The 16,878-nt window shown below is 34.2% G+C and overlaps 1 protein-coding gene across 1 annotated transcript in view; it reads left to right on the forward strand.

The window, feature by feature from the left end:
- LOC148275804 (uncharacterized) overlaps positions 1–16,432 on the forward strand; it is an 82,114-nt gene extending 65,682 nt beyond the window's left edge. Inside the window, exons 11-18 of the mRNA XM_088235172.1 lie at positions 1,890–2,092; positions 3,391–3,593; positions 5,381–5,463; positions 8,802–8,936; positions 9,943–11,563; positions 11,650–11,761; positions 12,253–13,026; positions 13,749–16,432. Coding sequence (XP_088091298.1) covers positions 1,890–2,092; positions 3,391–3,593; positions 5,381–5,463; positions 8,802–8,936; positions 9,943–11,563; positions 11,650–11,761; positions 12,253–13,026; positions 13,749–14,337 — 3,720 coding nt within the window. The 3' untranslated portion in view covers positions 14,338–16,432. The remainder of the gene's footprint in view (positions 1–1,889; positions 2,093–3,390; positions 3,594–5,380; positions 5,464–8,801; positions 8,937–9,942; positions 11,564–11,649; positions 11,762–12,252; positions 13,027–13,748) is intronic.
- The last annotated feature ends 446 nt before the right edge of the window (positions 16,433–16,878 follow it).

Genomic DNA, 16,878 nt, shown 5'->3' on the forward strand with positions numbered 1-16,878 from the left:
ATTTATTTAGTACATTAAAATTATTAAAAGTTCGCCATAAATATGAATTTTGCCTATAATTAGATGAAACAAGAGGTACGTGAAGAAGAGGGTTATTTCTTAAAACTTTGGAAGGAACATTGATAGAAAGTTTGCAAAGTAGTTCAGGACAGTCAATTGAACCAGAGGCAATTTTAAGTAAATACATTATATCCGCTATTTCACGACGTTTTTGCAGAGGCAGTAGGTGATGTTTTTTACATATATGAATATACTGGTCAGATTTAAACTCAAGTTTCAACCGGAAACACATGAACTTTACGAATTTTTTTTGAATATTTTCAATGCGTGATATCTGCACATTGTACATAGGATTCCATATTTGTGATGCATATTCTAAGTTGCTTCGCACTAATGTACAGTAAAGGATTTTAAGTGTCTTTGCCATAGTGAACGACGTAGAGCTACGCATAACAAAGCCAAGCGCACGCGATGACTTTTTTATGATGCTGTCAACATGGGCGTCAAAAAGTAATTTACTATCATGGAAGACACCTAGATCCTTTACACATAATGAGCGATGGAGGTTTTGACCCTTAAGCACATAGTTAGTACGTAAAAATTTTACTTTGCGACTAAATGTAATAACTGAACACTTAGAAGGATTAAGGTCCAAGCAGTTGGAGTTGCAGTAATCCTCTAGACGGTCGAGATCTGACTGCAGATCAAAGACGTCAGCTGGGGTCTTGATTGTTGCAAAAATTTTCATGTCGTCAGCAAAACAAAGCAAACGCGAAGAGGTAAAGCATTTATCAATGTCGTTAACAAAAATTATGAAGAGCAAAGGTCCCAGAAGAGACCCTTGAGGCACCCCGCTGGGGACCCGTACCCAACTAGAAATAAAATTATTAACCACTACCGCTTGCGACCTGTTGTCTATATAAGATGAAAACCATCTGAAGAGGTCACCTCTAATACCGATTTTAGTTAATTTTTTAATAGTAATTTGTGATCGATTCGGTCGAAGCATTTACTGTAATCGGTGTAAATAACGTCTACCTGATGACCACCGTCCATTGAATCAGTAACGTAATCATTAAGTAAGATTAAATTTGAAACAGTAGATCTCCCTTTTAGAAAGCCATGTTGAGATGGACTCAGTGAGTTTTTAATGGCGGAATATAGTTGGTTATAGATTATTCTTTCAAATACTTTAGACACTATACACAGTTTAGAAATTGGTCTATAATTGACAATATCGGTTTTAGGCCCTTTCTTGTGGACTGGTGTTATAAAAGCGGATTTCCAAATATGTGGGATTGTGCATTCTTTGAGAGATCTTTTGAATAGCAAAGTGATTGGTACACATATATACCTTACATATAGTTCGCACGAGGCGAGATATTCCCTCACGTTGGCGAGGGTTCAGAAAAAAAATGTGAAGTATCTACACGGGGGAGTAAGGTAGTTATCCGTGGCTCTATCCCATTGCAATCCTTTTGGGCATGCTTGGGACCAACAGTTTGCAACTTCACACTGATCCATTTTTAAAGAGTGATAAGAGGATTTGTCGAGAACTCTGCCATTTTAGAGAGTATAATTTCCTAATAGTTATCTTTGACAGCATCAGCACTGACTGTTTTACCTCCCGGCTTCCAGAACCAACCTGCCTCTGGCGATTGAAAAAGCAGTCAGGCAGCTGAAATCTTCACGTCAGTGAAACTTTGCTTACGAGGCAAATACTCTTGCTGTGGGAGAATATTATACTTTAATAAAGTCAAATCATTGCTCAAGGGTTCCTTATTTGATATATAACGGCTAAAATATTTTAAGTTATTTGTAAAGTTATTTTGGTAAATAAATCAATTTAAATTTGAAAGATTGACAGAGCTTTGATTTTTTTTACCTAGGTGTCTGATGGGGATTCCAGTCGCCTACACTCTGGCCGAGCAGGCACCGAGTCTGACTCGGACGGGGGCCCCGCAGCGCTCCTGGTGGAGGTAGAAGACGAAGAGGAAGAGACCGCAGCCCCCTTGGTGGCGTGCATTCCCCGCCCTGCGCCCCAGACACCGGTGTACCGGTATGGACAGGCGCAAGAGAGGCATCGCGCCTGGTAAGCAAAAAAACAACTCCTTACTCTTTCACAAATTGAAAGTAGTTTAAATTACATTTTTCCCAGTAGGCGAAAGATTTTCGAAAAATTTCACCTGCATTAGAATATTCTGTACATTATTTGTTTTATAATAAAGGTATTGGCGTCACTTTGATTTCACATCATTCGTCATTCCTGTCGAGAGCGCTTCTAATGAATATATTGCGTACAAGTATGGCGCGGTAACGCAATACGTGCCATTTGTCCCATAGGGCGCGAAACGCTCCGTTTTTAGGTCATTCAAAATATGCGTATTTTAACCACATTAGAAAATTTATCGGACGAAAAAATAGTAGGCAACACCGTTTTGTTTTTTGAAAAATCATAATAAAAAAACGGTGAAAAAACCGCAATATGGTAAATTAAACTTGGGCCGGTATTATAAAGTTAACATTGTTATCTTAGTAAAAGTGATATTAAAATTTCCGCATGAAAAATGAAATATTTACGTACATATTTTTTTAAACAAATGTTAAACTACAGGTCACAGGTGAAGATATATATATTGTTTCTATACAAATACTACACATTTTTGTACAGAAAATTCAATTTTACTTCAAATACAATAATTAAAGATAATTTTATCTTGTAATCCGCGTCCTGGGGATTCTAGGTACAGAAGAGTAAAAACTGCAATTATAGTCCTTAAAATATAGCTTGGTTAGAATGATAGTTGTCAGCAAAAGTGACGATATAACCTTGTAGTAACGTCTAAGGAGTGATTTATATTGACACACGAAAAATGCTTCGTATCTGGCATGTTAATTAATTTTTTTAATAAAATGCTTGACATATAAATCAACATAATTATATAAAATCCGCTTTAAAACTACAAAAAACTAAAATAAACCTTATTATTAACGACGTTCTTACAAGGTTACAACATTTTGCAAAAATGTTAGAGATGGGACAAATTGATCAATGTAAATCAATTGAAAAAAAATTAAATAATTTGATGTTGTTCATAAAAAAAATTATAAATGTCTTATTTTTTGTGAATAATTGTCTTAAACACACTAGGCTAGTTTTTGCGTTTTTATATCAATTTTCGGAAACAGAGTTTTATGTTTGCATAAAAAAACAGATAAAATCGATTTGATCGGTACATGGTCAGTGGTCAGTACTTTCCATTACCAGTCATATTAGTTTGGCAGCTGTCAAAATGACAGCAAGTTAATGAAATAATCAAGCTATATTTTAAGGACTATAGTTACTTTAATTGATTTACTATTGTTTATGCTTAAACTGATATATTCCAGTGAAAACACCGAGGGAAAGTTGTCTCCCATAGCCCATGCTGTACCCGTACCTCCCCACCCGGCCACGGAGCACATTGCAGCCCTGGTGACGGCTGCAGCCAGGTTACTCCAAGAAGAAGAGGCCCTGCAGAAACTGGTACAGGGGCACAGAAACATCTCAGAGAGGTGCGATGACGTCACAAGGCAAATACAGGACCTGAAAGGTAGTGGCAAAAAACACATTTAGTAGAAGTCCAATCATCCGAATCAATTGGGACCGGACCCCATCCGGATGATAAAAAATTCGGATAATAGATTTTTTCCGAAAAAAACGGTCCATTTTAATTAATGTATGTTTGTTGAAAACGAAAATGAATGATTGAAAATGAAAAATTAGCTTTGAATTAATTACATGAAAAGGCAACACTTTTACATGTTAAGCGTAGTTACAAGTGCTGCACAGTATGTACGTACCGTACTGTAAATGAAGTCATTGCTTGTTGAACATCTCGGTCAAAGTAAGCTGTTTGACTGTCATCATTCGTTTTCGGGCAGCCTAGTCGTTATTTTGCACGTTTCCGTTTTAATTTTTTTTCTGAAATTCTGAAAGCGATTCGGATAGTCGGTGTTAGGATAGTTGGAGTTCTACTGTACAAACATTTATTTAGTTATTTAATAAAAAAAAGTTTTACAATTATTTTAAAAAAATATTAACATTCGACATTTATACACTTAACGTTACTACCTCTCTTATTAAGTAGGTTGCTTGTGTTTAAAGAGGAAGTTCCCTTTACAATTTTTATTACCGTTTTTTTTATTATTTTGATTTGAGCCGGGTTGTGGTCTTGTGGTTAGTGTCGCAGACTCATGGGTCAGAGGTCCGAGGTTCTCTACCACAACTTGATTCCCATTTTTAAATAGTGAGTTATTTAGAACTCGTTGGAAACGGCCCCCAAAATATAAATAAATATTTGGGTCAATCATAAGAACGCACATATTTTATTTTTAAAAAAAAGGAATAATATTTTTAATTCTTTATGATAACGTTAAATGAAATTTTCAGTTATCATATACCTTAGGTGTTTGCGGTTTAAATGTTTATGCTAGACTACGTATAAGACCCACGTAAAAACACGTTTAAATTAATGAAAGCGCTTCTTCCATTTTTTTTGTTCAAAGCCTTTGTCTTAAACGCAGTCGAATCGTCAAATGCGTACTGTATATCTATTTTTTGTCTTTTTGGAACGAAACAAGTAGTAACTAATCCTCTTAATTAATATGAAATTAGTTTTACTAAAAAATATATCTGTGACTGTGTCGCGGTAGATAAAGTATACAGTTCTGTTTGTGAAATGGAACAGGGACAAGTATTTTCGGATCGATGGCTGCTCTCAGATAAAAATCCTGAATAAAAAATCGAGACGAGTTAAGTCCGCCTCGTTGAGAGGAGGTTGGTGCATTCGCCCATCATTCTTGAGGTTCTTAGTTCGATTCCTGGCAGGGAGGATGTGAACTATTGATTGTAAAGGCTTTTAAACTGCAATATTTCATTGCTCCTGGACTGGAACCTGAAGCGAAAGATTGATCACTTTACCTTCATGTAACAGATGATCAAAATACGCTGCATTTAGTTTACCTATTAACTGCTATATGCACTTCTGGGTGCGGAAAGGAGAATGATATTATATCTCAAAACTTCAAGGATCAGTTTTACCAAAAAACGTTAGGTAAAAAGAAAGTTATAAAAGTATCTATTTCGTTTTTATTAAAACCATTTTCATAATTTCTTTAATTTATTTTCGAGAAATTTCAGAGTACAATTAAATGCTCTAGTTTTTACAGCGTGTAAGAAAACCTTTTTGTATCCAATTTCCCCTAACACTAAATATCCTCATTCCGTGAATAAAATGAATCGCACGTTTTTACGTTCACTGTTTTTTTTTGTATTATTGCGATCATTTCATCTTCTTGGGTCACTATTAAACTTGAAGATAATGATTTCGTTTTGCAGCATCACCCTCAAAATCTGTGGCAAGACTGGGGGAGTTGGACAGAAGAGTATTAAGGCTCATCAAAGAAAAAGGAATTATACAAGTAAGATTTCGCCAGTACCATTTAATATTAGAATATTTATTTATTTATTTTAAATATACAGGTTGCGGGCCAAAGGATCATAGTATATTGCATTACTTGAAAATAAAAGCAATTGAGGGCATTGGAAGCAAAGATAGCAAACTCCCGTTTTGGTGTTTTCGAGAAAAATCACAAAAACTGCTACACTGAAGCCAAAGAGAGTTTTCATTTTAGAAATGTTATTTTCACTGAACTCAAACTTTAAGATACTAATAAATTAGCTTTAATAGAAACACAAATTCAAAAAACTTACTTAAAATTTGTATGGCACGGCCACTTTGAAAATTTAAATCTCAAGCCTGTCATTGGTCGAATAAATGACTGATGGATATTGCTATGCTTCCAAACACTATTTTTGAACTATCAGAAGTATGATTTTAAACTACATTTGCAACTCAACTCATGATTTTTATAAAAATAAAGTTGATAAACTACAGAATGACATCAAAACAAAAAAATTTTTTTTTGGAGGTTGCTATCTTTGCTTCCAATGCCCTCAATTTTAATATTAATACTATTTGTATTTTATTGAGAAGGTTGATATCTTATTCATAGTTTATTAATATGTAAATAAATTTTATTTATTAAGGAAATCATACAATCTTTTTCATAAATATAAGGTACAAAAGACCAATTTTAAAAAGTAAGACGAATTACAGATTTCACATTAATTTGTTATGAATGCAGAAGAAGAAGGAAAAAAAACAATTAAATTAAAATAAATATATATATTAATATAGAAAAATTAAATAAAAAGTCCATAAAAGGGAGAATACATTGTATAGCTCCAACTCTACTTTCCTCCCCTCTCTGTCTGCTTCCATGAACATATACGAGTTTATTTCTTAGTAAAAATTCACAACCAACTATAATTAATTATATGCAGGTAGTAAATGAACATTTGAATAAGTAAAAATTAATAGTTGAAATTAAAAGTTAAAATTAAAAGTTAAGTAGGAAATTTAAATCTGATAAAAATAAAAAATCTGATCTGATAAAAAAATGGAATTTACAGTCTAATATGTCGATGTCACTAAAACTGTCATTAAAGGTAATATGTATTCTTCGAAGAGTGCTATTTTTCATATAATTAGTGATTGAGTTAGGAATGTCGAAGAGTACAGATTGACGAGTTCTACGGACAGGGACTTGATATGAAGTCCTAACAATTTTCGGGCTATCAATAAGGTTATTAACAATTTTATAGATAAAGCTTATATCCAACATGATACGCAGAGTGGCAAGATTTTGAACCTTTTAAAAAAAAAATGAATTTATAAAGAAAACAACACAGCTTTTCGTAAGGGAATCAAAATGAAAAAGAATTGCTCGTCATATGGATGTGGGATAGAAATCTGAGACTTAAATGCAGGGTATTTTAAGAAATTTTTGGGATCGAAGAATGGTGAATGTTACACAGTGATCACTTAAACAAACCAATGACATATCATAAGCCTTGTATATGCCCAAAATTCCGCATTTCGAAAAAATTCAAGATTTCTGTCAAAGTAAATTTCGTCGTCTTTTGTTTGTTTTCAAAAAACTCTTCGGCGTATAATATATCATCATCATTCATCATTCCATGTCCGCTCCCTAGTTGGAGCATATGGTATCCACAAAGATCCTCCAGTCATCTTTTTTGGCTGCCCGCTCATTTGCGTCCTCCCAAGTTCTCGTCCCGAAGTCCTGACATACACTGCCGACGAACTGTCAGCAGTGGACGCCCAGGACATCGAGAACGTCATGCCTTGTAAAGTAGGCAAGCGCGGTTAAGGCTCTCAGGAGGCATCCGCAGTATATTGCCTAGCCAACCGTATCGCCTCCGCTTGGCGACAGTTGTCATCGGAGTTTGCTGCGTCCGTTCTCTCATTACCTTATTCCGCACAAAGCTAATCTACCGCACAACCAAGATTCTTTTCTGAGACACCTATTCTCAAAACTCTGAATTTTGGGCCCTAGTTAGGTGCCACGATTCGCATCCGTAGAGCAGAATAGGTGATATGTAGGCGTTATATAGGCGGCATTTGGTTTTCACTGAGTAAATATCATGGGTGCGTTTTATGTTATATAATTTATGCAAATAATATAAATATTTCAATTGCTTTCATTTTTAAGCAATGCAACCTACTACGGTCCTTTGGCCCGCATATGTTGGAAATATAACATATACTGCCAAAATAACAAGGTAGACATTTTTCATGATCCTTTTCCATCTTTTGCATTGGCTTTATTGGATTTGGATTATTGAATCTCTTTAAAAAAAGCGCAAAACTTATCTTGTACAATAAAATTTATACAACCCTTAAAATATGAATGTAATTTTATCCTGAGTAATTTATTTAAAATCTATGCATTTGATGATGTGTTATGCATGTGAAATAAGGGAGTTCAGGAGTTTTTTTTTACATATTTAAATTTTTGACTATCAAACCAAGTCAACTTATTTTATATTTTATTTTGGATATCGTATTATTAAAGCATGTTTGCTTTTTTAAAAGTTTTGTAATTTTAAATTGTTCCCACTATGACGTCACTGGTTGGTGAGTTGACTTCCCGGAGACTGGAAATCACAATCACAATACTCTATCATTGGTTTACCTCGGTGAACATGTGACGTAGTTTATTTTCTTCATACATTTTCGATAAACTCTAATTTTTACTCAGTGTAAGAAAACATTTTTCGTATCCAACTTTTCGTAGCACTAAACTTCCTTTTGGTGTCGATAAATAATATATACAAATAAGTATGTATAGCTGCTAAATAAAATAAGATAAAAATAAATAAATACTTTTTCACATATAAAGCTGTTGAGAGTATGTTATGTTCTGTCATTAGCTGGGTAAAGTGATAACTTTATATACACTATGTAATATTCACCATTCTGTCTGTCTATAGGTAGTTATTTTCCATATTCGCGTATGTCATTTTTAGATTCTCTATCTCTCGATGACAGATCTTATTTATTTATTTATTTATTGTGGATAACTTATATAGCGCCATTTTCGTAATAAAATACCTCAAGGGCGCTTTACATAGTGATTCTATTGTTAAGTGAATTTAATTGAAGCTTTTAAATTTGTAATTTAATTAAAATAATTTATTTTGTTGTCACGTGCTACGGATTTATTCAAATGATTTAGAGAACAAGTGGGTTAAGCTTTATAAATGCCTAAACTTCCATATTCTTAACAGCTTCATCTCAGCAGAAAAACTATACTATGCTGATATTAATCTTGTCAGGGAAAACATCCAGAATTTGTCTATAAAGATTTAGACTTCATTGAGATTATATTTTCAGAATTCAGTCAAAGAAAGAGCAAATAATTTCACAAATTCTGTTACTGACATGAAGAGGCGTATTAATATATTCAAATCAAAATGCGAAGAATCGAAGGATTCCCTACTGGTTATTGCTGGTGATTTCATTGAAAAGGTAAGTGAAATTACAAAGATAATTTTTCTATTAATGTGCTTAATTTGTGCTATTTCTACTTAAAATTTGTGCTTTTTCTGTCACGTTTAATGTAAAGTTATAAACATTACGCCATAAAGCCTTTTTTCTTCTTCTTTTCCACATCCGCTCCTAAGTGGAGCATGTGGACATCACCAGTTGCCTCCAGGAGACCCCAGCCATCACTCTCATTTCTCTACCCACGTCAATCCAGCGCCTCTTAGTTCGGCCGAATAAAGACGAAAGATCGTCATCGACGGCCTCCCAGGACGGCACAAGCCCGCAGGTTCAAAGAAGAGGCAATTTAAGTTAAGGCTTCCCTGAGGCATGCGCAGCACGTGTCTAAACCAGGCCTACCGCCGCATCCTCAAGATGCTCGTTATAGGAGGCTGCTGCGTCCGTTCTCGGACTTCAATGTTAGTTATAAAATCGAACCACCTCATACCTAGTATTCTCCTCAAGCACTTAACCTCAAAACTAAGAAGTTTGGTGTTCTAAACTTTGGTAAGGTGCCAAGATTCGCACCCATAAAAGAGTTCTGACACTATACAAGAGTTGAATAATCGGCATTTCGTCTTGATCGAGTATAGTCTAGAGTTCCAGACAACACGCATCATATTAAAAATTGCTCCAGCAATTTCTAGGCGGGTTGCGAGCTCTTTGTGCATGGTTCCATCCTTATTTATGTGAACTCCCAAGTATTTAAAGCCGTCAACTACCTCGATCCTCTGTCCATTATTATAAAGGCTGATCTGGGTCAGGACAGGATTTGCTACACATAATATTTTTGTTATTTATATTAAGAACATACGAGTAGAGTTTTCCTGCAGTTTGTCAACAATTTCCCGAAAATCACCAAATGATTTTTTAAGAAGAACCGCATCGTTTGCATACCCCATTTAAATAATTTATGTAATATATGCATTTCTTAATATAATTATGTTTACGAATATGGTCTGTATTTTCATGATTCGTGTTTTCATTTTAGTTTGATCGTTTTTGCCGGCAAAGCTTCAAGAGGGCAAAAAATTTGAGCACTACACAAACTGATTGTGATGATTTTTCAAACGATTTAAGAAATATTCAACGCAGTATTGAAAGTCTCCAAGCGGAATGTCAACGGTGCAATATCAAAAGAAGAGATAACAATTTATGCGTATCCTACAAATTGAACAATAATAATAAATCAAGGCTAAAAGAGCCCACTGAGAAAAATAGCGTTGATACTCCAGTAAAACCAATAATTCAAGAAGATAAGAAATTAATAGATAAATCCACTTCAGCCATATCACATACACAAAGTGAAATTGCGATTAATGTTTTAAGTAAAAATGAAGAACAAAACGGGAATGACGAAAAAGTCGTTCAAGTTAGTAAAAGAAATTCAGAAGAAGAATTAGAAGAAACTTCGAAAGGCGCAAGAAAAAAAACAAAAGAGATTATTGAAAAGGGGGCAACAAATAGCGCCAAGCGAAAGGCGAAAGCGCGACAGAGACTCGAAAAAGAAAAATCACTTCAGTCTGAAAGCGATTCTGAAGAAGAAGTTAGCACTGTTACCATAGAGTTTCCGAGAAGAAGAAAACTCATGCGAACGCGACGGACTTCGGATACGCATGTGGCGTATCCCCGACAAAACAGCTTTGAGAAGCAATCCAACACTGACTCCGGAGACAATGTCATTGTTCTGAAACTTAAATCTACAATGGATCTCACAGTAAACGAGGCCGAATTTCCTTTAATCGAAAAGGAAACCAAACGATCGATACATCCGAAGAAACGATCGTTAGACAGTGCATTATCTGGTTCCAAATCAGACAAGAGCGTAGATGAAGATCCAGTTCAAATATTAATATCTCCCGATCAGTTTTCCATAGACATTCCTCCTGAAGGTATTGAAATACAAGCATCCGAAAGTTCTGTTGTACCCGATATCTTTGTCAAGACCACTAGAAAAATATTCTCTCCCGTAAGACGAGATAGTAAAGGAAAACCAAAGGCTGTCATAGGCTTCGATCTGGAAGAAATAGCTAATTCTATTGAGAAAAGAAGAGCGGATATGACTATCTGTACTGATGATGGCAACCAAGAAAATTTACCTGATATTATTTTTAATAATGAAGTTAAAAAGGCTGATACTGAGGCTGCTGACCAGATTTCTATTAAATCAATTAATGACTCCCCGTCTACTTTATCGGAACCGAAAGAATTCAATCGGTTTGATGAAAACAGACGACAATTTTCAATTACAAATAGTGAATCCTTAAGTAGTATAAGATCACACACGCCATCACCTCTGTTTACTCGTAAATACGCTGTACAAAACAGCTCCTCAAGAACACTTTTAGGGAGCAGAAACGCATCAGAAGAGTCAATATACCAATCCAGAGATGTTTTTCCAATTAGACGAGGATCTGGAGAAAGGTTTTTAGCTGGTTGTAAGGTCAGTCCAGTGCTATCTAGATCAAGCACACCTGGAACCACTTCAGCATCTAGTTCATTACCTCCTTTACCCGCTTCTCCACCATCATCCAGACGAGATAAAAACAAAGACACTGCTCCGTCGATTCGTATTATGATACAAAAATACAATATGCGGTTAAACGAAGAAGGTAACATCTATAAACGTACACGTTAATAAAATAAAATTGTTTTTTTATCTTACCACCACTTTAATATTATTTTGAATTAATCACAGGTGCTGATACAAAACCACCTCCTGGTTCAAACACACCCCCGTGGAGATCTCCCCGTTCTCAAGAACGCTTTCCTCATGATGTTCAAAGAGTACTTCATCATTCCACCGTTAGGTGCGTTCACTCTTAAGCATAACATATTGTCGATTCCGTTTGAGTAATGTTATTTGTTTTGCAAGACACCATGTTTGTACTAAGCGGAAACATTAAAAAAAAAAACTTTATTCATTTAAATATGATGACTTAATACGGGCACAGCCTTAAAAGCCATAATAAGTTCCTGAATTTGTGAACAAATGTAATTATAAATTATTTAATAAATAAATGAATATATTTTGTCCCAATAAACGCGAAAATTGTATGCAAGTTCCGATATAACATGTTTTTTTTTTCTAACAAATTGGGAGAAGGAAGTGACAATTTTATACATACGTATTTAAAATAATAAATTTTAGCAAATACGCCCAAATGTTTATTGTCAAATATAAATTCGGCCATTCAATGAAAATGCTTCAATGTGAGTCACGTCATACAATGTTTAAATAATCAAAAATAACAAAAGTATAAAAAACATAATTTTTTAAAACAAATATATTTTATTTCAGGAACAATCCATTTTTCAACCGTGAAGTTCAAAAGTCAGCGAGTGCATCTCAAATAACGAAGAAAAATATTCACTCTGATAGTGAGCAGAAACCACCTAGGGTAGGAAGTCAAGGATTGTCAAGGGACAATATAAGTGATAGTTCAGAAATGACGCCACCAATGCCTAAGAAACTGTTAAAGGGAATTTTGAAAAGCTCAAGTGCAGGTTCTTTGAAAACTACATCACCCATTTGTCCACGAAAAGATTTTCCAAATGCAAACCACAGAGGAGACGTATTTTCAGTATCGGAAGAAACGACGAGAAACCTCGAAGATCGTTTAAATAAAAAAAGCACAAATAATAACGATGATAAAACTGAAATAAATACAAATGATAACAAACTGAGCGAGAAACATACAAGAGAAGAAAACCACCCGAAAATACAAGATCAAAAATCAAATAATAATGACATTGATGCAAGATCTACAGAGAATGTTACGAAAACAGCACAAATTTCAAGAGTTCATAATTTGAACGATTTCGAAGACATTCGACATAGAAGAAAAATAGATTCAGAACTTTTACAGAGAGCCATGTCTACTCCATGCGCTCCAATGCAACTTATGGAAGTTCAAAAAGTTACTTCTATAAATCGTTCCGGAAGCCGAGCAATGCGCCTTAAAAAGGCGAAAGAACAGTTCTTAGCGTCAGATCCCAAATATGATGATAATAATAGCCCAGCATTAAGAAGAGACAGGACAACGTCAAGTAATGTTGACTTAGTAGAAAATAGGTAGGCATCAAAAACAAAATTAAATAAGACTGCATAAAATAAATAATTTATTAGAACATGTTAAATAATATTTGATGTTTTGAAGATAATGTCGGTCAAATGTCCACCACAGAGTTGTTTAATCCGAGGTCTAATTTTATTTCGTTCTCTCATTAGATGAGCAAAGTAGGGTAAACAAATTTACTACCCTGGCAACACTAACAACATTTTCATTTTGTTTCTTCGCCAATCTGACAGATGGAAGAATAATTTAATATTTAAGTAATGCATTTGCTACTTACACATTCATAAGCTAATTACACATGAAATGTGATACCATCCTGTTTCTTTAAGATCCTAGCAGTATTTCTACACTTTAAAAGGACACAACACGACATAGTTGAATTTAAATCAGGAATTGCGTACAGAGCGATGTCTACAAAGAATTTAATTGGTCAAAACGTAAACCTACTCATTTATGAGTAGTTTAGTCGCCTTTTGTTTAAAGTGCGTATACGGTTTCTGGACTATTTTTAATTCTATGATAATTACATTTGATGCACAATATGTTCCAAGTGGATAATTTAGCGCGGTAACAGAATCTATTAAGATTACTCCATTAGTAAACCAATTAGATTATTTTAATGTCTATAAGTTTACTAAAATATGATCGGTCGTCGGATTCATTAATTTTCTGCCCTACATTATTCATTCCAGCATTTGATTGTTTGTTTTTTTTTCAGGCTCAGTCAAATAAGTTGTGGGAGCGATACAAGCTATGAAGGAAATTCTCTCGTTTTACCTGTAAAACAGTCACCCAGAGACCAAGACGGTGTAATGTTAATGAAATCAGCCTCCGTGGGTATGATCAATATGGAAAGGGATGCGTTTGATAAATTAAATATGGAAAAAGGTTATGAATCTCTACCTCGCAACCAATCAATCTTCGGAGACAACAAAGATACATCTTCTAAATCGGGAAGCAAATTTGGATTGTCAAACATTGCCTCTAAATTTAGAAAGGTTCGAATGAGAAAAGGAAAACAGGTCAAAAATACAGAAAAGAACGAAGAAAAAGAAAAGTTGAATACCATTACGAAACTTTGTCGTCAGAGCTTGCTAGTAAATCTTCACTCAAATCCTTCGCCAAGTAATATTCAAAAGTCAAGAGACAACGGATCTCAAACGAATATGTCTATTGTATCGGCCGGTCAAACAGGTGGCGCGGTAGCAGCCGGTAATGCAGGTTTCTTCAGTACCCTCGATAAAGGAGTTTGTCGCAGTCAATCAATGCCAGATGGCAGTAGTAGTAGCGACAAAAACTTGCCTTGAAGTACGCTTTTTTACAACGCAAAAACACAGATTTTCACGATTGTATTAAATCAAATAAAGTACCCGCTTGAATGTAATGAAAATCTGACGTGTGTTTAATATAATGCACTTGTCGGGTACGCTAAATCGAGAGAACATTTGGCGGGTGGCGAATACGAAGCGCCTAACGTTTTTTTCAAATTCACCGCAAGTAGTGGTATTTTCAATTATAATAATGAAAAATCGCCTTTAATTCGCGTGAATATAATATTTTATAATGCGCGGACGGTACGGAAAGCATATGGTACCATTTGACCCGAGCTTAATGAATCATAACGGAGGCAGAAATGGTAGAGCCGATTGAAATCCTATTTTAATTGCAACGAGAGTTTTTTGTTACTATATTAATTCAAAGTAGTCAATGTACCCCTAGCACTTCGCAGATTTCACATGTAATAATAGAACATATTAAATTATAACCAGTTTGAGCCGTGGAATTGAACTAGCTTGTAGTTACGGAAATTATCAAGTGACAATTAAAAATTTGTTTTACCGAAGTGAAATATTGGCTAAAAGTTTTAAAGAAGTCATTACATTGCCGCCAAAGGAATTTGAAACAAATTCAATAGCAATTCAATATAAACACATTGATTTTTACGTCTTGTGTTGAATTTTTTTGTTTGTCTATTTTTACACCCGTAAATGAATTAAACAAACAATAATATATTGGGGGCGTTGAACAATAAACTGTGATTGATTACACTCAATATTTGTTGTTCTACGCCAAATTTCTACATGATGTAAATCTTTGTATTTATTTTCATTTCAATATAATAGAATACTGATAAAAATAATGGTGAAATAAAAGAACGGATGCAGGTAAGTCTGGTGACAACAGTCATCAAGCGGAGGCCGTACGGTTAATCCTCATTTGAAAATAGTTTTTGTTCTATGCCCTTCCAAAATATTGAACACTCTTAGTTCGATAAAGGTGTCTGAGTAAAAGTCGTGCGGGATTTGGATATAACATGATTCTTTATCTGGGAAAACCTCTTACGAACATTTTGCTGAGATCTCTCATTATTGTTGGACCAGAAGTGTCTACGTGCTACTTTTAGGTACAGTTGTCTCATATCCAACACCTTCATGCATTGGAACAACTGTCCTGACGGGTACGTTGGAGGGCGCCGGAATATTATTCTCAATAATATTTTTTGTAAAATAATGAGAGACTTCAAGATGGATGCCGCACAACCCCCCCAGCCAACTATTCCATGGGTTGCAGTGGATTGAAACAGAGCAAAGTACACACTTCTGAGAGTGCCTATATTTATAGGTAGAATGCCTCTAAGAGAGCTTTCTCAACCTAGAATTTAGTGACTGGTCCTGAGTCTCTCATTGCAAATTTCTATCAATGATAACACAAAGGTATTTTATGGAACTTACCCGTTGCAGAAGTTGATATGTTTTATCAGAGTAAATTCCTAGATTAAGCGTATAGCTTGATAGTGTACTGTGTACTATTATTTATAAATTCGATGCATTACATCCAATATTATAATTAAAAAAATGTGTCATCACCCGGGCCGAGGACATTTAACTTAGGACACTTACGTATGAATATATATTTTTTTAAATGTTGGTTTATTTAATGAGTGGTTTATAAATTATAAAAATATAATTTTTAGTGATGCATTTATTAATTATTTCTAATAGTGTTTTATATACTAAAAACAATATTTAAACACATTTGTTAATAATTTTCAACACACATGTTTTTAAAAAATGGATTTATAATTTAAAAGTTATTTTCACTTTGAATATGTGTAATTATTGTAATGTGTTAATCGTAATAACTTCCTAATGGATGAAATCCAGTTCTTGTCTACAATCGTTTGGGCAAACTGAATGAAATATATATAAAATGTTTTAATTGATGTTTTAATAAATTATTGAATATTTCGATATGCCTAGATTTTGTATTTTATGTTATAAGGAATTCATGTACCTTAAATAATATTTTTAATGTATTTTTACAGTTTTTATATTTTACTTATTTTTTGAGCGGTAGTTATGAATGGTATATAATAATTGTTTATGATTTTATTATCTTAAGTGCCTATTTAGTAAGATGAAATATGTTTGTATATTGATATGTATTTTTTAATGATAAGGAATAAAATAAATGAGCAATTTGAGTGGTTTGTACTTAATTATTAAACCTTTTGATAGAAAAGAATGATTATTTATTATATTAAAACATATTACAACAGAGATGGGGTACATTTGGAGAGCATTTAAGGGGCTTATGACCTATCGTTAGCTGGTTTGAGTGGCCACTTTTAACACCGTATTACATTCATAATTCTGCCTATTTTTGAACATCCATATTTCTTCTATCTGTTAATTTTGTAATGTTTATAAGCGTTTTATCTTGATAACTCTATTGGGAGTGAAATTAAGTCTCCGCCAGCATTCAGATATACTTTATAGTATTCTTTGATTAAATAAATTGTCGTTTAGGTTTAGATTAATCCTTGTGTGGCGATGATGTAACACGAG

Source organism: Micrasema longulum, unplaced genomic scaffold (genome assembly GCF_059751315.1).
Source record: "Micrasema longulum isolate JH-2025_06_02 unplaced genomic scaffold, ASM5975131v1 h1tg001341l, whole genome shotgun sequence".
Lineage (NCBI taxonomy): Eukaryota > Metazoa > Arthropoda > Insecta > Trichoptera > Brachycentridae > Micrasema > Micrasema longulum.